General features: G+C 39.9%; 1 protein-coding gene across 1 annotated transcript in view; it reads left to right on the top strand.

The window, feature by feature from the left end:
* The window catches only part of WIPF1 (WAS/WASL interacting protein family member 1), a 108,825-nt gene that overhangs the window by 74,429 nt on the left and 15,838 nt on the right, over window positions 1-18,558 (top strand). The window contains 2 exon segments of the mRNA XM_015596695.2: window positions 11,073-11,161; window positions 14,932-15,061. Of these exon segments, the coding sequence (XP_015452181.1) occupies window positions 11,111-11,161; window positions 14,932-15,061 (181 nt within the window). The 5' untranslated portion in view covers window positions 11,073-11,110.

Genomic DNA, 18,558 nt, shown 5'->3' with positions numbered 1-18,558 from the left:
GAATACCAGTTTTACTACTATGGTGATTACGGGTGAGTCATAAATTATGTTTTGAGCCAAATTTTACGCAAGATTATCAGTAGAATTTTTCCTGACCCTTAGACAAGTTTGGATCCATAGGAATTTTTTTTTTCCCCATTTGAAATGGGGCTGTATATCCTTTCAGTGTATAGTTCAGTTGTTCACACAGTTGCCTTTGAACCATTGCTTTGGCTAGCAACAGTAAGTGTGTTTCAAGTAAAGAGAGTCACTGGAAGATTCAAAGGAAAGCACTATGGAACTAAACTTTTGTCATTCTGTTGCTGTGGACATGTTATTTAAATTCAAATCCCAAACTAAACCATTTCTAAGCAGAGTTTTTTAGGAAGAAGGCAGTTTCTCTTTAGAATCATTCTATTCGACATCTTAATAGTGCAGTGCACAAAATTCTGGTAGCATTTGTTATAAATAGTTACAACTATTTGCATTTAATATGATTAATATTTTGGCATAAAAGTATTGTAGTTTTAAATTTTTAAGCCATGTATCTATAGATCTACAGAGCAGGATTAAGGAAACTTTTCTGTATCAAAAAGTTTTTTTTCCCCTCTGGAGCACATATGAAAAAGCAACATGACTTATATTCCTTTCTCTTCTGTGGAGAAATATAATATAAAGCTTTAAAATATTAAGAGGGTACATGCCAATTTAGTCAATAAGTACAAGTTCTTTTAAATAATTCAGTGGCATAAGTAGGGTATGTAATAAAAAATGGAGAAGCAGTAAAGTGATGAAAAGGCTGTAGGAAGATTCTAGGTGGTGGAAAGGCAGAGAAAAAATAAGACAGGATGGTGAGAGAGGAGAAGCCTGGAAAAGGTTTTGAGGTCGATTCATGTGGAAACCATACCCTTACTATTCACTTGGATTGTGGGTCTTAAGTATTATGCGTTAGCTTCGTAAAGGTATGTTGCTTCTGAACGCGAACATCAACTAGTCAAAATTCTTCCTTTTATAGTCCAAAGAGATTAAATGATTTATCTGAAATCACTATCAAGTTTTCAATGCTCTGTGAAAAATTAATTCATGGGTTCATTGTTCAAAGCTTTTCAATTCCTGTAATATCTGAATATTTAAGGATTACACATACTACGGATGAACTGCAATATTTGGAGAACTCCCCATGCTGAAAATCATTCCCTGGGGGGTCCAGCGGCAATCTCACCCTGATCATTGATGAAATCAAATTCCAGATCTGGCCTATAAGCTGGAAGTTCCCCAACCTGTGTTAAAGTGTAAGAGGAAGTATGCTACCTGGACCTTTTAAGTTTTATGCCCTTTTGAAGGCCTGCTTAACATTCCATGAACATGGCATTTCCTTTGGAAGTTTCTAGCTGTTTAAGTTGTGATACAGAGTCGGCTTTAGCTCAAACTGTTACTTCATCATGGCAGATGCTAAATTGTGATACATTTCTGCCTTAAGATCGATTCATTTTTGTTTTACCAAATTGTCATACATTTACTTCTCGTTGGAAAGAGCATTTCCCTTGACTGTCGTAAATACCCCTGTCTGTGTTTTGAAACCCTCATCCCTGAAAATTAAAACTGAAAAAAAATCCTAGACTAAGGAATGCTTTAATTAGTACGTTCTTAAAAAATTTAAGATGCATTTTATACACACCTCTTTTCACCATTCATTTGTAATACAAAGGTTTGCAGAGGTGTTCACATGTGGGCTAAGGTTTAAATCAACTCATGGTTTCTCTCATGGTTAAATAGGAAGGATGACAGGAACATTTATTGAGCACTTACTATGTGTTAGGCTCTTTACTTTCACTTATTTTATTTTTTTAAAATGGCTAAAGTTATTAAGCACTTGCCTCATTTAACTCTTGAATAACCCTATTGAGTAAGTACCATTTTCCACATTTTGCTGTGGGAACTGGACTTAGAAAGACTAAGTAATTTGCCCAAGGCCACCTAACATCTAAGTGTGGAGGAAGTGCTCTGTAATTTCAGGAGCTTTTTTATAAGTGCAGTTTAGAGGCAACTGATGTTGCCTCTAAGATGTCTTTTTTTCAGTCCTGGGAATCTGGGATTATACAAATGCTTTGTTTTGAATGTCACAACAATGATTTTAAAGCAAACAATCTCAAATAAGACATTTCCTTTCTGAGTCTTTTGACCTTTTCAGAGGTAAATTTGGTGACACTTGTAACTTATGAAAGAAGGCTCCACTTTCAACAATAAAATGAATAAAATATATCAAGTGTGTTGACATATATGCTGTGTGTGCATGCGTGTGTGTGTGTGTGTAGTAGAGAACAGGGGTAGATCTTAAACCTCTGGTAAAATTAAATGTGAGGCTGAGGATTTAGGAAAACTTTAGCTTTGAGATTTGAGCTCTTTAAAGCAGCGGTCCTCAACCTTTTTGGCACCAGGGGCCGATGCTCCTCTGACAATCTAATGCTTAATGATCTGAGGTAGAGCTGAGGTGGTGATGCTGACGTGGTGATGCTAGCGCTGGGGAGCGGCTGCAAATACAGATGACGCTTCGCTTGCTCGCCACTCACCTCTTCCTGTGCGGCCCTGTTCCTAACAGGCCACAGACTGGTACCAGTCCGCGGCCCGGGGGTTGAGGACCCCTGCCTTAAAGAATACTTGGAAGATATGGGAAGTAGTAGGAGGAAAATCAATACTTTCAGTTGTGTGGATAAAGTAGAAAAGGGTTTCTCTTCCCTTTCTCACAGTTAAACTATAACAGGTAGGTGTGTAATTGAACTTACCTTCATTTTCTCACTTTTAAAAAGATTTGATGTCTATGAATTTACATTAGTTTTTAAATTAAACATATATGGCAGCAGATTAAGAAATAATTTTATTCATAACAACCTTTATTTCCACAGCAGGTACTCAGAGTAAAATCGTGAATTGGCGTTGTACTATCATAATGATATTATAGATGTTTCAAAATGTCTTCTCTGAAAAATGCCTTTCCCATCCTCCAGAATTAATCAACTCTTTATCTAAATAAACTCTTGCTTTCTAAAATCGCCAAGGACCCTGTAAGTACAGCTGAGTCACAAACCCTTACCTTTGAGAAGATAGCCTATAAGCAGAATTAACTTAAGCTATTGTCTTAAATGATGTTCATCCAAGAAGGGAGCAAGTACATCCTGAGAAGTTAGGGGTTCCAGAAAGCATGTGTTCCACATTCAGAGCCGATTGAGAAAAACAATGATAACTAACTAGGTGAGTCTATCGCTTTGCTTATTCTAAAGGAACACTCGTTTCTGTTCTCTACCTTTTGCTTCCTCTTTGGTTAAGCAGCCTTTTCTCTCTTTCCTCTTATATTGATTGCCTCATTGCCTGCAGCCCTCTGAGCTAAACTTGAGAAGAGGAAGAGTAACAATAATAGAAACAAACTTTATGCAAAGATGTTAAGTTTTCTAAAATGGCTAAAGGATATGGTAGGGGTGGTTAAGGCAAGAGGTAGGGCACACACATGTTGCACTGTGACTGGTGTCACAAAATAGAAACTACAGGCAACTGCAGCTGTGAAAAGATTGTGCTAAAGAAACAGGATGGCTGTGGTTTGCTGTGAGCATCAATTTTCCTGTTGAGCATTTTTACAGGAAGTTGAAGAACAAAGCCAACTTCATCTTCATTAGTTCTAATGGTTTTCAGATCTTAAACACATCCCACTAATTTTGCATTATGCAGGAGCCTCTAAAGAATAGAATCAGGAATAATCGAGTAGGAATCCCAAAACTACGGGCTTTTTAAAAGCAGGATTTTGGCAGCAATTTGAGTTTGCTAAGTGACTTTATTTTAACAATATAACTTCAAGTGGATTCATTGCCTTTATAATGAATGCCTTCGCAATCTTTTTTTTATAGTTGCAATAACTCAATATGGATTGAAGAGCCTTTTGTTATTAAAACACTTATGAGTTATATGTACTATAAATTTTCTTCTGTTAGTATTTATTGGTTAAGCAATATGTGTATGTATGTACAGATAAGTGTGTGTGTGTGTGTGTGTGTGTGTGTGTGTGTGTCCGTATGTCTATTTATAAGCTAGAAAGGTATATGTCAAAATGTTAACAAGAATTTTCTGGGTGTTATTAATCCAAACCCTTTTCATCTAAAATTTAATATTGTCAAATGCTTCCTCCAGTGGTTAAATATAACTGCTGTGTTTTATTTTCAACTTTGTGCATTTTTGTGTTGTCTATTGTTTTCAAAATGAATAAATGGTACTTTTGGAAGCAGAAAAAAGATCTAAAAAAGAATTCAACCCAAGAAGCCAAGAGCATGTGAGAAATACATACATAAAAATAATTTAAGAATATTATATATAACGTAAAATATAAATGAATATAAATAAAAATAAGGTACAGAATAAAAAGTAACGAGGGCAAGAGAGCACTTGGACCTTTGGATCTGTCCAGTTGTATTATTTCTATTTTAGCTGCCCCCGCCCCCCAACACAGAGCAAATAAAATACTCCTCTATTGATTCAACCTTTATGAGAATGAAAGTTTACTTTCCTTCCATTTATTTTAGGTAAGGTAGTATTTAAGGGTGACTATCTAGGAAAATGCTTTATATTCTTGAATAGTCCCAAATGGTGATAAAACATAACTGGAAAAACCTGCTTCTTATCGTCTCTGATAGAACTTGGCTGATTCATCCCTCCCATGCCCACTCAGGATTAGAGGCAGCCCTCTGAGGATTGGCAGGTGTTTCCATTGGACAGTGTCGGAAATCTTGCCACTCTTCATGTCATTCTGTTTTGTGGGCCTTGATCTAGAATGAATTAACAGTTAGCTATGAGAAACTAAGAAACAGTTCATTTAAATAACTAGCCAATTCTTTGGATCCTAAGGAGGTAGATCATTTTACATTCAGAGATAATCCTGCTTTCCTAGATGAGCCTATTGAAGAAGAAACCATAACTTTCCTGGGGCAAGTCTGGAGTGCACTGTGGGCTGTGGTCGAGCCACTAGTTGGCCATGCATTTGAGGAGAATATGTCAGCTATAGGATGGGGAGTATGCTGAGCAATTCAGTCTTCCTCACAAATGTCCCTTATAACCAATATTGCATATTTAGCAAATGGCTATGGACCACAAGGTGCCCTGGTTGGCCTAGAATCAGTGTGTGATGCTGTCTAATGTGAGTGTTAATCCATGATTTTGATCTAATGGCATTATAGTAAAACCAACAAAACCAGCTGTTCCTTATACAGAATGAGGAAATTCCAAGATTTCTAAATAATGATGTATATCACGTTGTATATGTGCATGCGTGTATGTAGCAACAAAGAAGAACTAACAATTTTTTTAAGAACTAACAAATGTTTAAAGTCATTTATACGAAATATTCTGCTCTATTCTCTCAACTCTTAGAGCCAATCCCTTTATAAAAGGTTTATTAGTAGATCCCTCTCCTTACCTCAACAGATTTTCACTTAAAATTTGATAACTTTTGAAGGATTTATTCAGTTATTAAATAAAACTTTGGCAGTCACATACCCTAGGGTTCAGGTTGATTTTTTTTTATATATATATCTTTAATATATGACAATCCATAGATATTTGGGGTAAGAAATCAATCGATGGATATTTTATTCAAAAACCATTATTTTATAATTTCCATAATGGATAATAGACAGACAAATATTGTTAAAACTGTGTTTGTTAGTTTGTGAGGGCTGCCATAACAAAACCCCAGACTGAGTGGCTCAAAGAGCAGAATTTTATTATCTCACAGTTCTGGAGGCTAGAAGTCCAAGATCCAGGTGTCAGCAGGTTTGGTTTCTCCTGAGGACTCTCTTGTTGGCCACCTCCTCTCTGTGTCCTCACGTGGCCTCTTCTTTGTGCTCACACATCCCTGGTGTCTCTTCTTCTTGTAAGGAGCCCGGTCATATTGGATGAGGGCCCACTTTAATGGTCTCATTTTAACTGAATCACGTCTCCAAATTACAGTCACATTCTAAGGTACTAGAGGTTGAGGTTTCGACACATGAATTTAGGAAGGACATAATTCAACTTATAGCACTGTTTATAAAAACAAAAACTTTTTCCATCCCTGTGCACAAAATTTAACACGCAAGGTGACTATTTTAGAAAAGTCTGGCTTTATTCCCTATGATGAAAGTTATTTAAACAATGAAATGATCTTTAAAATAAATTCTCAAAAGTGTATGTTCTTAAAAGTTCAGTGCCAGGGGTGGGGGTGGAATGAGAAGGCAAAGGTCAACAAACAGGCTGATCAGTGACCCTCCAACTTTGGGGAGCCTCACTACGGTGAGAGGCAGGACACAGCGGTCTCAAAAAGCACACAGATGATTCTGATGCGAGGCGTAGCCCACAGTTGTCAAACCGCTGCCCTAATCCTTCCCCTAGCTTGAAGGCCCCTCCTGGCCCTGGGATGCTACTGCCTTTCCTGCCGTGCTCCCATCTCCCGACAAAGGAACTTTGCATGCAGCAAGGCTGCCCCATTCCTACCCCATGCAGGGACTCTGGGTAAAGCAAGGGCCTTGGCTCAGTCCCCATCTGGGTCCCTCCTCCACCATGTGTTTGAGCAGCACTCACACCTGCAGGACCTGTGCTCACCCTCAAGGAAGACAGTTCTAGACTTGCCTACTGATTGCTTACTCTACAAGCCATGCTGAGAGCTTGCCTTGCACGATTTCATTTCATCCCCCACCTCCCCAGCAATCCCCATTTAAAAGATGGGAAAGTGAGGTTCGGAGAGGTAAGATTCTTAGGTTACTAGGTAGCAGAGCAAAGATTAAAAATCATATTTGCCTGACCCAGGTCTCATGTTCTTACAGGGATTCTAACCCTTTCATTACATAGACTAGCGGTCCCCAATCTTTTTGGCACCAGCGACTGGTGCTCCTAGGAGAATCTAATGCCTGATGATCTGAGGTGGAGCTGAGACAGTGATGCTAGCACTGAGGAGCGGCTGCAAATACAGATGAAGCTTTGCTCATTCGCCCAAAGCCCACCTCCTGCTGTGCGGTCTGGTTCCTAACAGGCCATGGACTGGTACCAGTGTATGGCTTTGGGGTTGGAGACCCCTGCCATAGACCACACTAGTTTCAGATAAAGCCCAAAGGATTCCTCTTGAACTGTTGTTAAATGCACAAAACAAAATATAAAGGATTACCAAGGAAACTAGTTATATTGAAATATGTACAAGATCGAGTAATAGATGTAAAAACATTGCCATAATTTCAAAAGAGATCTATAACAATTGTAATATGAGAAAATATTGTGTGAAAAACTATAGGTAAAAATATTTCAAGTCAGGTACTGGGACTTGTGACCTACATTCATAATTGAAGAAAATGCGAGCTTAGGAGAAATAAATATGTCCTTTTTTTCCATCCAAGTTCACAAACCCCTGAATTTGATCCACAGACCCTGTGGGTGTAAGGATCCAGGTTAGGAATGCATGATCCGTTAGGGTCTAGGCTGCTGTTGAGGCATTTCAGTAAGGCCCAGTTCTGGTTCGGATGTGGGCTGTTAACTCCATGAGAGGAGGGGAGCCAGGGCTTTCCCAAGGCCTTGAGTTCCGCTCCACTGGCCAAGTTGGAGGCTGACAGTCCAAGTATGTAATGCTAGCAAGCTCCCCTAACATAGGGCTGATTCTTTCCCCAAACCTCAGAATTCACAAGGGCTGATGCTGGAAGCCGTTCTGATGGCCAGCACATGGCTTGTTTGTGTGACAACCTGTCTCTTGCACTCCACACATATTTAGCAAGAAACCTACTTTGTGCCAGGTATTAGGGAGACCTGGAGGACTTCACAGTCTGATGGGAAGAAGTAGGCATGGTGTAGGCCTGGCATGAGGGACATGAGGTTGGTCTTTGACCCGTGTGGTAAGGCAGGATTGGAGTCTAGAGTTTCTCGCAAACTTCTCTTAAGGCCCCAGCCTGGACAAGTCCATATAAAGCAGTTGTTCAGCCAGAAAGGAGCAAAGAGACCATGGAAGCCTCTGTAATCACCTTTCAGCATTGAGGTGGGCATGGGAGGGGTTTGTCTGGAGGAGAGGTAGCGGGGCAAGGAAGGCAGTGCAGGGGAGGCAGGAGCACAGCTGAGCCTTGAACAACACAGGTTTGAACAACGAAGGCCCACTTAGATGTGGATTTTTTTCAATAAATACTGTAAATGGATTTTTCTCTTCCTTATGATTTTCTTAATAACATTTTCTTCCCTGTAGCTTCTTTACTAAAGAATACAATATAAAATACATCTAACATACAAAATATACATTAATTTACTGTTTGTGTTATCGGTAAAGCTTCCAGTCAATGGTAGGCTGTTAGAAGTTAAGTTTTGGTTTGGGGGAGTCATATGTTAAATATGAATTCTCAACTGCACAGGGGTCAGCACACTGAACCTTGTGTTGTTAAATGTACTTAGGTCTGCATCACCTTCAGAGAGGTGAGAGCACTCACCCACAGATCCTCTCCCCGTCGTTTATCTGAGGTGGCGAGGAGGGGAAGACCGAGCTTCTGTGGTCCAGAGGTTTATTTTATAAGTCAGTTTAGTGCATAGTCAGAACCATAATGGCAACAACAGAAAATTGTAATATAATTAGATTAAAGAAGCCTTGCAGGAGAGCAGTCCGATAAAAGGGTCCCTATCCCACAGTCTGGCCTCTACGAGGTAGAGGACAGAAGTTCAATATGATCTTTGCTACCAGACTGACTGATGAGAACCTAACCCAAGAGAGGTTCCTGGTGGTTGACCAGATGCCACTTCTTCCTCAGTGTTAGGATAACAGCTGCTGAATATGCACTCTGACACAATGAATTCGAGTGCTGCAGGGCGTTTCATCCACCAAGCACATGGATGATCTTTTCCACGGAGCTGGTCTCTTGGGCCCTTTGGGCAATCCCAGCCACACCACCTCCTTGTTGAGCTGCTTCCTCCAGGTCTGTTAATACCATTGCTTTGGCCACAGCACCTTTCACAGTTAGTCGAACCTGAATCCTGTCCTTCCTTCTGGTCCTTGGACACACTGACTCTGTGGCTTCCGATGGTGCCTCCTGCAGCTGGAGAACCCCCTTTATAGGCCTCTTAACACAGGCACTCGACCCTGCTCACACTGTCCACGTGGCCCCACAAATGGCTAATTGGTGTCATGCAGAAAACCAATTTAAGGAACACATTTTAAAAGAATCCTTGTCTGAGACGATCTCTTATTGAAAAACAGAGTCTGACCTAGTTTACAGATGAACGGTAGTACTAGTTAGCCCTTTAGCTACCTAAACATGCTTATCTGAAAAGCGGGGATCTAAAGGACTTGATTTGAATGAATTGTGTGGGTCTTTTAGTGAGTTACTTAATTTCTCTGAGTTTCAGTGTCCTCTGTAAAACTAACAGAAACATGCTAGTTTGCAATGTCTGTAAAATTTAGAGACAATATAAGTAACGTGCCCTGGATCCAACTGACTGTCAACGAATGAGAGCTGCTGTTGCCGCTGCTGAGTTTTTAAAATTTCATTTTCTAGACGGCCCACTTTGAACAAAACTATTGCAAACAGTCTTAATTCCTGTCTTCCAGCAGCTTTGACAAGTCTGGCTACGTCTTTTTAGCTTTTCCGTTCTAGTTCTGTTTCCAGAGAGACATCTAGCAAAACTTTAATGGGACTTATTTGTTTCAAGTTGTAAGTTTTCCACATTAACTAAATTTAAAGTCTAAGAAATTGTTTTCTGTAATTAAAGAGATTATTGAGAATAAAAGGAAGATAATTCTGCTGTTTGAAACTCAGGACACATGTTCCATAGAAACGGGGTTACTCAGGTGGTCAGTGTTCCAGGCTGCCCACTGGTTTAAGGCTCAGTCTCTACAACCAGGCTTCTCAAATTTTAGTGCATACGAATTACCTAGGGATCTTGTTAAAATGCTAAAACAAATTCAGTGGCAGGGAGCAGGGCTGAGATTTGATGTTTCTGACAGCTCTGGGTGATGCCTATGCTGCTGATTAGGGGCCACATTGGGAGCAGCAGCAAGGACTGGTGGGAGATGCTGGGATTACTTAGAGTGAGTGAGTGGGTGAAACATTGCCAGGGCTGGGACCTGGCGGGACGAGACCCAGGGATGGAACTCTGAGGACGGGGTAAGGGGAGGGGTTTGAGGCCAGGGTTCGTGGCCGGTGTAACTCCTAGGGCACTGGCTTACCACTGTTCCTTCAGCCCCTGATGTTTGCCCACTGCCTCTGTCACTGCTGCCACCCACCAGGGTTTCCCCCAACCCTCCCACCCAGCTGCGGAGTCTGGCCTTCCCTCTGTTCCCAGAGCAATCACATGGTACAGGAAGCTTTCCTAATAAAGCATATTTCTAGTAAACAGCCCTGGAGTCCTATCATAGGTTTAAGTCATCTCTTTTTTCTCCTCTTTTTTCGCACTTAGATCCTACAAGGAAATGCCAGGTAGCACAAAGATAGGAATCTAGTCCCTCGCCTGTCTTTCCTGCCTACCTTACCTTACCCCCGTCTCCTTTCCCTGGTCGGCCATAAGAACAGAAAGAGATTCACGTTTGTTTTACCCAGACCCAGGCAAATGTCAGGAATCTCTGCACAGAGAAAACAGCTGGGCTCCGAGTGAGCAGGAGTAGGAGCGCAAGAAGGGACCTTGTCATGGAAATGAGTGAGGAACAGGAGCCACTTGAACATCACTTTGCTGAGATACATTTCTAGCAACATCACGATAACCTTCCAGCTAGCTTCTCGAGCCACAGGCCCAGGGACCTTGCACGTGTCATTCCCCCGACCTGCTTTGGTGGTGGTGGAATTGGGCAGCATGAGGTGCTGGGTTTTGCTTCCCGTATCTTAGGCACTTAGTCTCAGAAACCTACCCTGTTGGGGTCCTCCAGAACTGGGAGCAGCAGCAAGGACTGTAAAGGTCATTTTAGCAATGTTGTAAAGGTCATTTCACCTCTTATAAAAGTTGGCTGATGTGAATAGCTGTCATTTTGATAGGAAAGGGGGACACCTAGAACAGAGCATTATTACTAAGGAGTCTAACGTAAGGAGTCTAACCATGTTGTATTTCCTTTTGTTTTGTTTTTACAGATTTATCAGCAAGATTGTTGAAAGCGTAACTGTCCAAGATGCCTGTCCCTCCCCCGCCAGCGCCCCCGCCGCCCCCCACGTTTGCTCTGGTGAGTGGCTCCATACCATTTGTTATCCACGCATGAAGCAGCCAAATGAAGTCGAACCCGGCACACGTGTATTTGTTTTAAATGTATTTGCATTCTGGCTTAAATACAATATGGCAAGCTTTCCAGGCGCCGGAGTAAGCCAGCCTCTTAGCTGTAGGGAATGTAGCGCAAAGGGGTTATTGTCTAAGGTCTCTTGCAGTGCATGGAGTACGCACGTGGAATGTGGCCTGGTTCCATCAAGGGAAGTGTCCTGTTTTTCCTTCCCACATGCTGGCCCGAGACAGGTTTGCAGGAGCAGTTCTGCAGGGCCTGCACTGTTTCCATTCACATGGCCTCAACTTCTAGGTTTTAACTTTGGGGCAGGACAGTCTAAAAGCCCCAGGTCTCTGTCTGCAAATGCATCCATTCAAGTGTCCTCCAGACTTCTTTCTTTTTTCCTGACTTTCCCCCGCTCTTTCTTCCCACTCTCTATTTTTGACAAATATCACGCCCATCCCCCATACCCCTGATTTACCTCCCATACACTAACATCCACCTTTAAATCTATCCTTGCATTTAGATGCCAACTTTCCAAAGGAACTTTTTCTTTGGGCTCATCCTGGTCCTTGATAGACCCATCCTTAGAAGTTAGTGGACCCTCTTCCAGGAAGCCAGCAACCCTCCATGTGGTGAGAGGGAAGGGCTCCCAGCCATGTCCCATTACAAAAGCCTCCCCCAGCCTGTGAAACCTTTGCCACTAAGGGGCCTCCCTGTGATGGGCCTCCATTTTTCACTTGGGGAAACTGAGGCTCAGAGAAGAAAACTCTCTTGCCCAGGCTTCCATGGGACACATATATATAGCCCATCTAAGGTTGGAACCTAGTTGGAAGAACAGACCATTACTTAGCTCATTGCTATTTAAGGTGTGGTCCTCCAACTGCTGGTTACAGCTCCCACAGAGATAAGTACGGAAATATAGAGTAAGCATTCGGAAACTCTTATAGCAGTTTGAGAGTAGTGTTATGTCTGTTGTTTCTAAGATTGTATTGTGTGCCTTTTACTGATTCATTTTTCTAATAATTCATTGTAATTTTACAAAAGTATCAGTCCATGATAGATTGGAAATTTTCCTTAAAAATTAGTCCTTCACTTAGGTAAGTTTGAAAAGCTTTGATCTGGCTAACATTGGATTAATTTATATTTCCCCCAAAGGCAGGTTGTATACCACTGCTGGATAGTACATGCCTTAATTTTTTTAAATTTTAATGCTCATGTGTTTATTTTAATGTGTTTTAAAATTATAACTAGCACACCCAGGGGTTAATGGTAAATTAATTTAAAATAAAATCTTCTCTGAAAAATAGTATAGTAAATAATATAGTAAGCAGACTTAATGAAAAACATTAAATGAGTAATAACACAGGTAGCATGACATGATGACCAAAATCATGAGAGCTGTATCAGAATTATTGAAGTTTGGGAAACCTTGATTTATCCCATCAACTCATTTCTATCTGTAATTCCTTGACTAAAAGCAAGATCATGGAGAAATAGCATATAGAGATGAGAAAAGGAAAAGGTGGGTTGGTGGCCACCATAGGACACCACCTATGGAACAAGCACACTTAGGGGCCCTGGACTGCCCCATGACAGAAGTTAGCATCTGCGGGGGGCAGGTATCAAAATAAATTTGGAGGCAGAACAGGAGGCTGGTGAGGGTTGCTGACCGAAAACTATTAAGAGATCTGATGTGGACACATCGCTTAACCTCTCTGGGCCTCAGGCTTTTTAATCCTTACAACGAAGACAGTAGATAATTCTAAAAGCTCTTTCTGAGATGTCCAAGGTATGTTGTTAAGTTGTAGAAACAAGTTTCAGAGCAGTAGAGGACGATCCCATTAGCAAAAGCAAATTCTATACAAAGAGCGTTTCTGGAACTGACTGCCAACAAGCTCCTAATGGGCTTGCTTCAGGGTATTGCTGGGGCTAATGGGAAAGAGGCGTTTTATTTATTAACTTTTTTAAATTGAGATATAATTGACATATAACATTTTGTAAGTTTAAGATGTACAATGTGTTGATTTGATACATTTATATGTTACAATATAATTAGCACCATAGCTTTAGCTAATATATCACATCACACAATTATCATTTCTTTTTCGTGGTGAGAACGTTTAAGATCCAGCCTCTTAGTCATTTTGAAGTTTATACTACAGCATTGTTGACTGTAATTATTATGCTCCAGAACTAGTTCATCTCCTAGATGCAAGTTTGTACCCTTTAACATCTTCTCAGTTCGTGGAAGGGCCATTTTAGATCCCACATTTACCCTGCCAGCGGGGAGGGCTCTGGAGTCAGACTGGAGCCAGGGTTTGAATCCTAGCTTTTCCTCTTCCCAGCTGGCTGACTGGGGCAAATGATTTAACCTCTCCGTACCTTAGTTTCTTTGTCTCTAGAATGAAAATAATGACTTACAGGGTTGATGAGGATTAAATGAATTAATACACAGTGCTAAAAACAGTGTCTGGCTCTTAGTAAAAGCTATATAAGTGTTAACTGTTATTATCACGAGCAATACTTTATAATAATTTAATAATTTCAAGACCCTTCCAGCTTAACACACAGATTCCTTGTAGCCTACTTCACGGTTTTTCTTAGCTCTCTCTCTGCCTCTAACTGCCTCTAACTATAGTAAATAGCTGGGTTGAGATATCAAGCTAAACTCTCCCAGGACAACCTACTGTGGCCCTCACTAGCACCTCTAAAATCAGATCCTTTTTGAAGGGCTAGGGTCAGCCAAGATGAACTCTCAGGTCTGCCGGAAAGACTCTACCTGGGGCCAGGCCAGACCAAGCTAGTTTCCAAGCGTGACAGGCACAGGTGCATGCCTACTTCTGAGTATGTATGCCAGGCTCTTAGTATCCTCACCCCCTAAAATAACCCTGAATAAACAAGAGCCCAATTTCATAGTAAGGATCTTTCCCAGGAATTCTGAAAATATAGTACCCAAACATTTTTAAGCAGCATCTTTGTCTGCTCTGCAATCTCTGTGTGCTAAGCTTTCAAAGAGATGAAAATCAGAAACACCTTAGGCCAAAGGGACATGAAGACACTTTTGGGAGGTAATGGAAATTTTGTACATCTTGATTGTGGTCGTGGCTACATGAGTGTATGTTTGTCACAATTCATAGAACTATGCACTTAAAGGATGATTTTACTATATGTAAATTATACCTCAAATCTCCCTTAAATTAAAAAATAAACTTCAGCAATGTTAACAAAGGGAATAATTTTCTAAAACTTTGGTGAATTAAAAATAATACAGCTGACTCTTTTACTGGAGACAATTTTCTCCTTGCATCAGGTTAGTTCTAAAAGATAGGAAAGAGAAGTTATTCTTCAGGACACATTCTAGAAAATGAAGCCTTATGGTATCCTGCAGAATCTTCTCAGACTTAAAATTCCTTTCTCGTCCCTTCTCTGCTCTCAACATCCACCCCTGGCTCTGTTGCTTATGGCCAGACAATGGTCTGAATTTTCAGGGACTTTTATCAGGAACTGACTCTTCCTGCATTAAAAATGAGTGTAATTTATTGCTGCATCTGCTCCCAAATGTTCGGGTCTTAAAAAGAATGACATCGGGTCTAAAATTTGTGGAGAATTTACAGTCTATCGCCAAGAACCTTAATAATGAGCCTCTGATACTCTCTCTAGCTGTCCCTGTTCAGTGGTGTAGTACATGATTTTAATTCAAGAGATAAATATGAGTTTGCATGGTTTCCTTTCAGGCCAATACAGAAAAACCTACCTTGAATAAGTCAGAGCAGGCTGGGAGAAATGCTCTTCTCTCTGACATCAACAAAGGGAAGAAACTAAAGAAGACAGTTACCAATGACAGAAGTGCACCAATATTGGACAGTAAGTGAAAAAGTTATTTTCTGTGGAGATAAATGGTTTAGAGCCTACCCTACCCTTCCCACCCCCCCCAATTTTTTTTTTTTTGCTTAGCAACAGCTGCAAAGCTAGCAGAATAAGGGACTGTATCACTCATTGTGTGAGGGCTCCGGTTTGGGTTCCTTCTAATGCTGCAGGAAGCCAGTATAATAATTCTTTGTCTAAGACACACACAGCAGCAGTTCTCTGAATTATTCAGACGCTTTCTGGAAGTTAACCCTTTGCTCCTTGAATCACAGATCAAAAGGCAGCATGAAATATGGAAAGATTCATAGTCTTGGAATCAAAGGATGTGGGTTCGAGTCCTGACACATCCATCACTTACTATCTCCAAGCCTTATTGTCTTCATCTGTAAAATGCATATGGTAATTAATACCTGTTCTACTGTCCTCACAAGTTTGTTGTGAGCATCAAATGAGATAATGCTTATAAAAGTGTTTCCTTGTCTGGAATGTGAAACTCAAATGTAAGATATGATTATGAGGAACTTGGCGAAAGAGCAGATGAGATCACAGCCTTGCTTATCTATCCATTGTAAGTCTGAGATACTTTTTGGAACAAGGCAGGGTGTGTATAAACAAGCAAGTACCCACCACACAGGGCTACATATTATTTCTTAACAACAGAACGAAAAATTATACATAACTAGAATCGACTGGTAGTTAATAATCAGGCCCCGAGACGATCTCCTCACATTCCTATGCCAGGCAGATGTTTCCAGAATTCATCCTAGACCACAGATCCCATTTGGACTCAATAGGAAATTAATAAGTGACTAATGATGCAGGACTTTAACCAAGTGGAGGGGAAGAAGGGCTTAAGGAAGTTCTAGGAAAACTACCTAATAGGTAGAGAAGAAGGATCTAGGTTACATGAGAACATGGGTGTGGGAGGTAAATGGAAAAGAGGAAGATCAAGGCAAAGGCCTTTAAGTGCTGTTCTGTTACCAGGCAAGGTGGTGCAAATGAGAATGCACCACACCTCAGAAAGGGACTATGGGGTCTTTGACCCTTGACCCAGTTTTACCTCTAGATCAAAATGCCCAGAAAATTGTCACAGTTATTGTATAATCAATCCGTTAGTCCTCCTGATCCACGTCACAAGATTCTCCCGTGGTGATCCCTGTAGAGTCACTTACATCTGGGCAGCCTTGGTCCAACAACCATCGAGTCATGGTGCCTGCAGGGCCAGAGAAACTCCACAAATAGCCACTTCCAGGACAGAGCCCAGTAGTTCTCTCCACTACGAATGGGAGGCCAGTCTTCAGGGAGGTGAATGTGAGTTCCCTAGACGGTGAAAGATACTGGACAGTCTGAATCCACAAATGAAAACTCACTATATTCTTCAAGGTCCACTTCTCCTCCCATTAAATGGAAATAAGTATTAGTTCTTCTCCCTTCCAGCTGCTCAGTGATGTACTTTGCTTGGTAGATACAGGATGCAACCCAATGCATGCCCTTGTTGTCATGTACTGAATTGGACACCAATACTTTTGTCACAAGCTCTTTGCAAGTGGCAAAGTCAGCCATGGTTTTGTATTTGTTTGCAGGTGAAACCTCCTTGGACTCTATATCAAAATCTTGACCATGGTTATGCATGATATAACTCTTGAAGTCAGCCTTGTCCTGCAATTTAATTACTGATGAAGTCACCTGGAGCTAGTTAGCTATCTTCAACTACTTTAGCTTCTCTACTGAAAGATACACTTATGTATGATGTCTGATAGTGATTTCTCTCTTTGAATGTTTAATACTATGTAAAGGTGTCCTATGTCAATGGAGTATTCCAAAATGTACCATCCATTAATGAATAATGTTTGAATGACAAGGACATTATCAATATTATTGGTAATAATTCAAATTAGTAACAATTTCCAATTTTATCTGGAAGCAATTTTGCATACATTTCAAGAAATTGTTATTGTAATTTGATTTATGTTTTTAGGTGAAGTCATTATTGTGAGCTTGTTATCAGATTATTTCTTCTATCAGCAGAACTCCCATAAGTATCCCAAAAGTGCCACACCTAGAAAAGATACAGAGCTAACAAAGACATGATAAATCTAATCCAGAAAAAAGAAAACAAACGAATGAAAGAACCCAGAAAGCAGATAGAGATTCAAAACAGATGTTCTAAAATTAAGGACGCTACAATGAAGTCATATGCTATATCATTTGAAATCTTAAAGAAATTAATTTTCTAAGAAAAGCATAAATGTATCAAAATTCACTCATGAAGCCCCATTGAGCAAGGAAAAAGCTGAAAACTTTATCGAATTACTTTCTCTCTAGAAAACTTTAGGGCCAGATGATTTTACCAGTAAATTCTTTCAGATTTTAAGAGAGAGCTAATTCCAGTGCTGTGTAAGTCATTCATTCCCAAACATAGGAAGAGACGGAAAGCTATCCGATAGGTATAATCAGCCTGGCATGATCCTAATGTCAAAATTCAACAAAGGCAGCATATGCACAAAAAGAAAGCTTGTATATCAGAGTCCCAGGGGACATGTGGCAATGTCCGGGGCATTTTTAGGTGTCACAACTTGGTGAGGGAGGGGTTCCATCTAGTAGGTAGAGGCCAGGGATGCTGTAAACATTCTACAGAGAATAAGACAGCCGCCCACAACAAAGAATTATCTGACCCAAAATGTCAGTAAGAAATCATACTATAGATAGATCATTTATGATCATAGATGAGAGAATACTAAAACATCAAAAAATAATAATAGTTCAGTAAGTATAATAAAGAGTAATTTACCAAGATCAAGATTTATCTCATATTTAATATTAGAAAGTCTATAAACTTACCATATCAAATAAGGAAAACCACATAATCATTTCAGTAGATCCTGAACTGACATTTGATTAAATTTCATGTCATAAGAAAGTCTTAAAAAACTAAAATAGGAGGATCCTTACTGACTACGAACATTTAGAATGAAGAAAAAAAATTATTTCAAACCAATAGTATATAATTTTGAAACAGTAGAGGCATTCTCATAAAAGACAAAATGTTTTTCTTTAGCAACATTAATAATTTATATTGTAACTTATTGGATTTTGTTAACCAATGTAACCATAAAAAATAAATAAACTCAAAAAAATAATTCACATTGTCATGGAAGTTCAGTCATCAAAGTTATTACTTATATAAAACAGAAATAAGATAAGATACAACTATAGAAAAGAGAGGGCAAACCTTTATTATTTACAAACCATTATATCTACTAGAAAATCCAAGATAACAAATTTTTTGTAGATTTTAATTTAGAAAATATAGCAAAATATTTTATTAGATATCAAATGAAATTCCTGACATCAGTAATAAACCAATCACAAAATTCAGTAGGAAAAACATCTCCATCACAATTTCACCAAATAAAAACGTATTCGAAGTAACCCTAACAAGAAACATGTGTAACTCATATATTGAAAAATACAAAACTTTACAGAATAAATCA

The sequence above is a fragment of the Pteropus alecto genome, unplaced genomic scaffold (assembly GCF_000325575.1).
Source record: "Pteropus alecto unplaced genomic scaffold, ASM32557v1 scaffold3, whole genome shotgun sequence".
NCBI lineage: Eukaryota > Metazoa > Chordata > Mammalia > Chiroptera > Pteropodidae > Pteropus > Pteropus alecto.
This window is presented reverse-complemented; position numbering and strand designations above follow the sequence as displayed.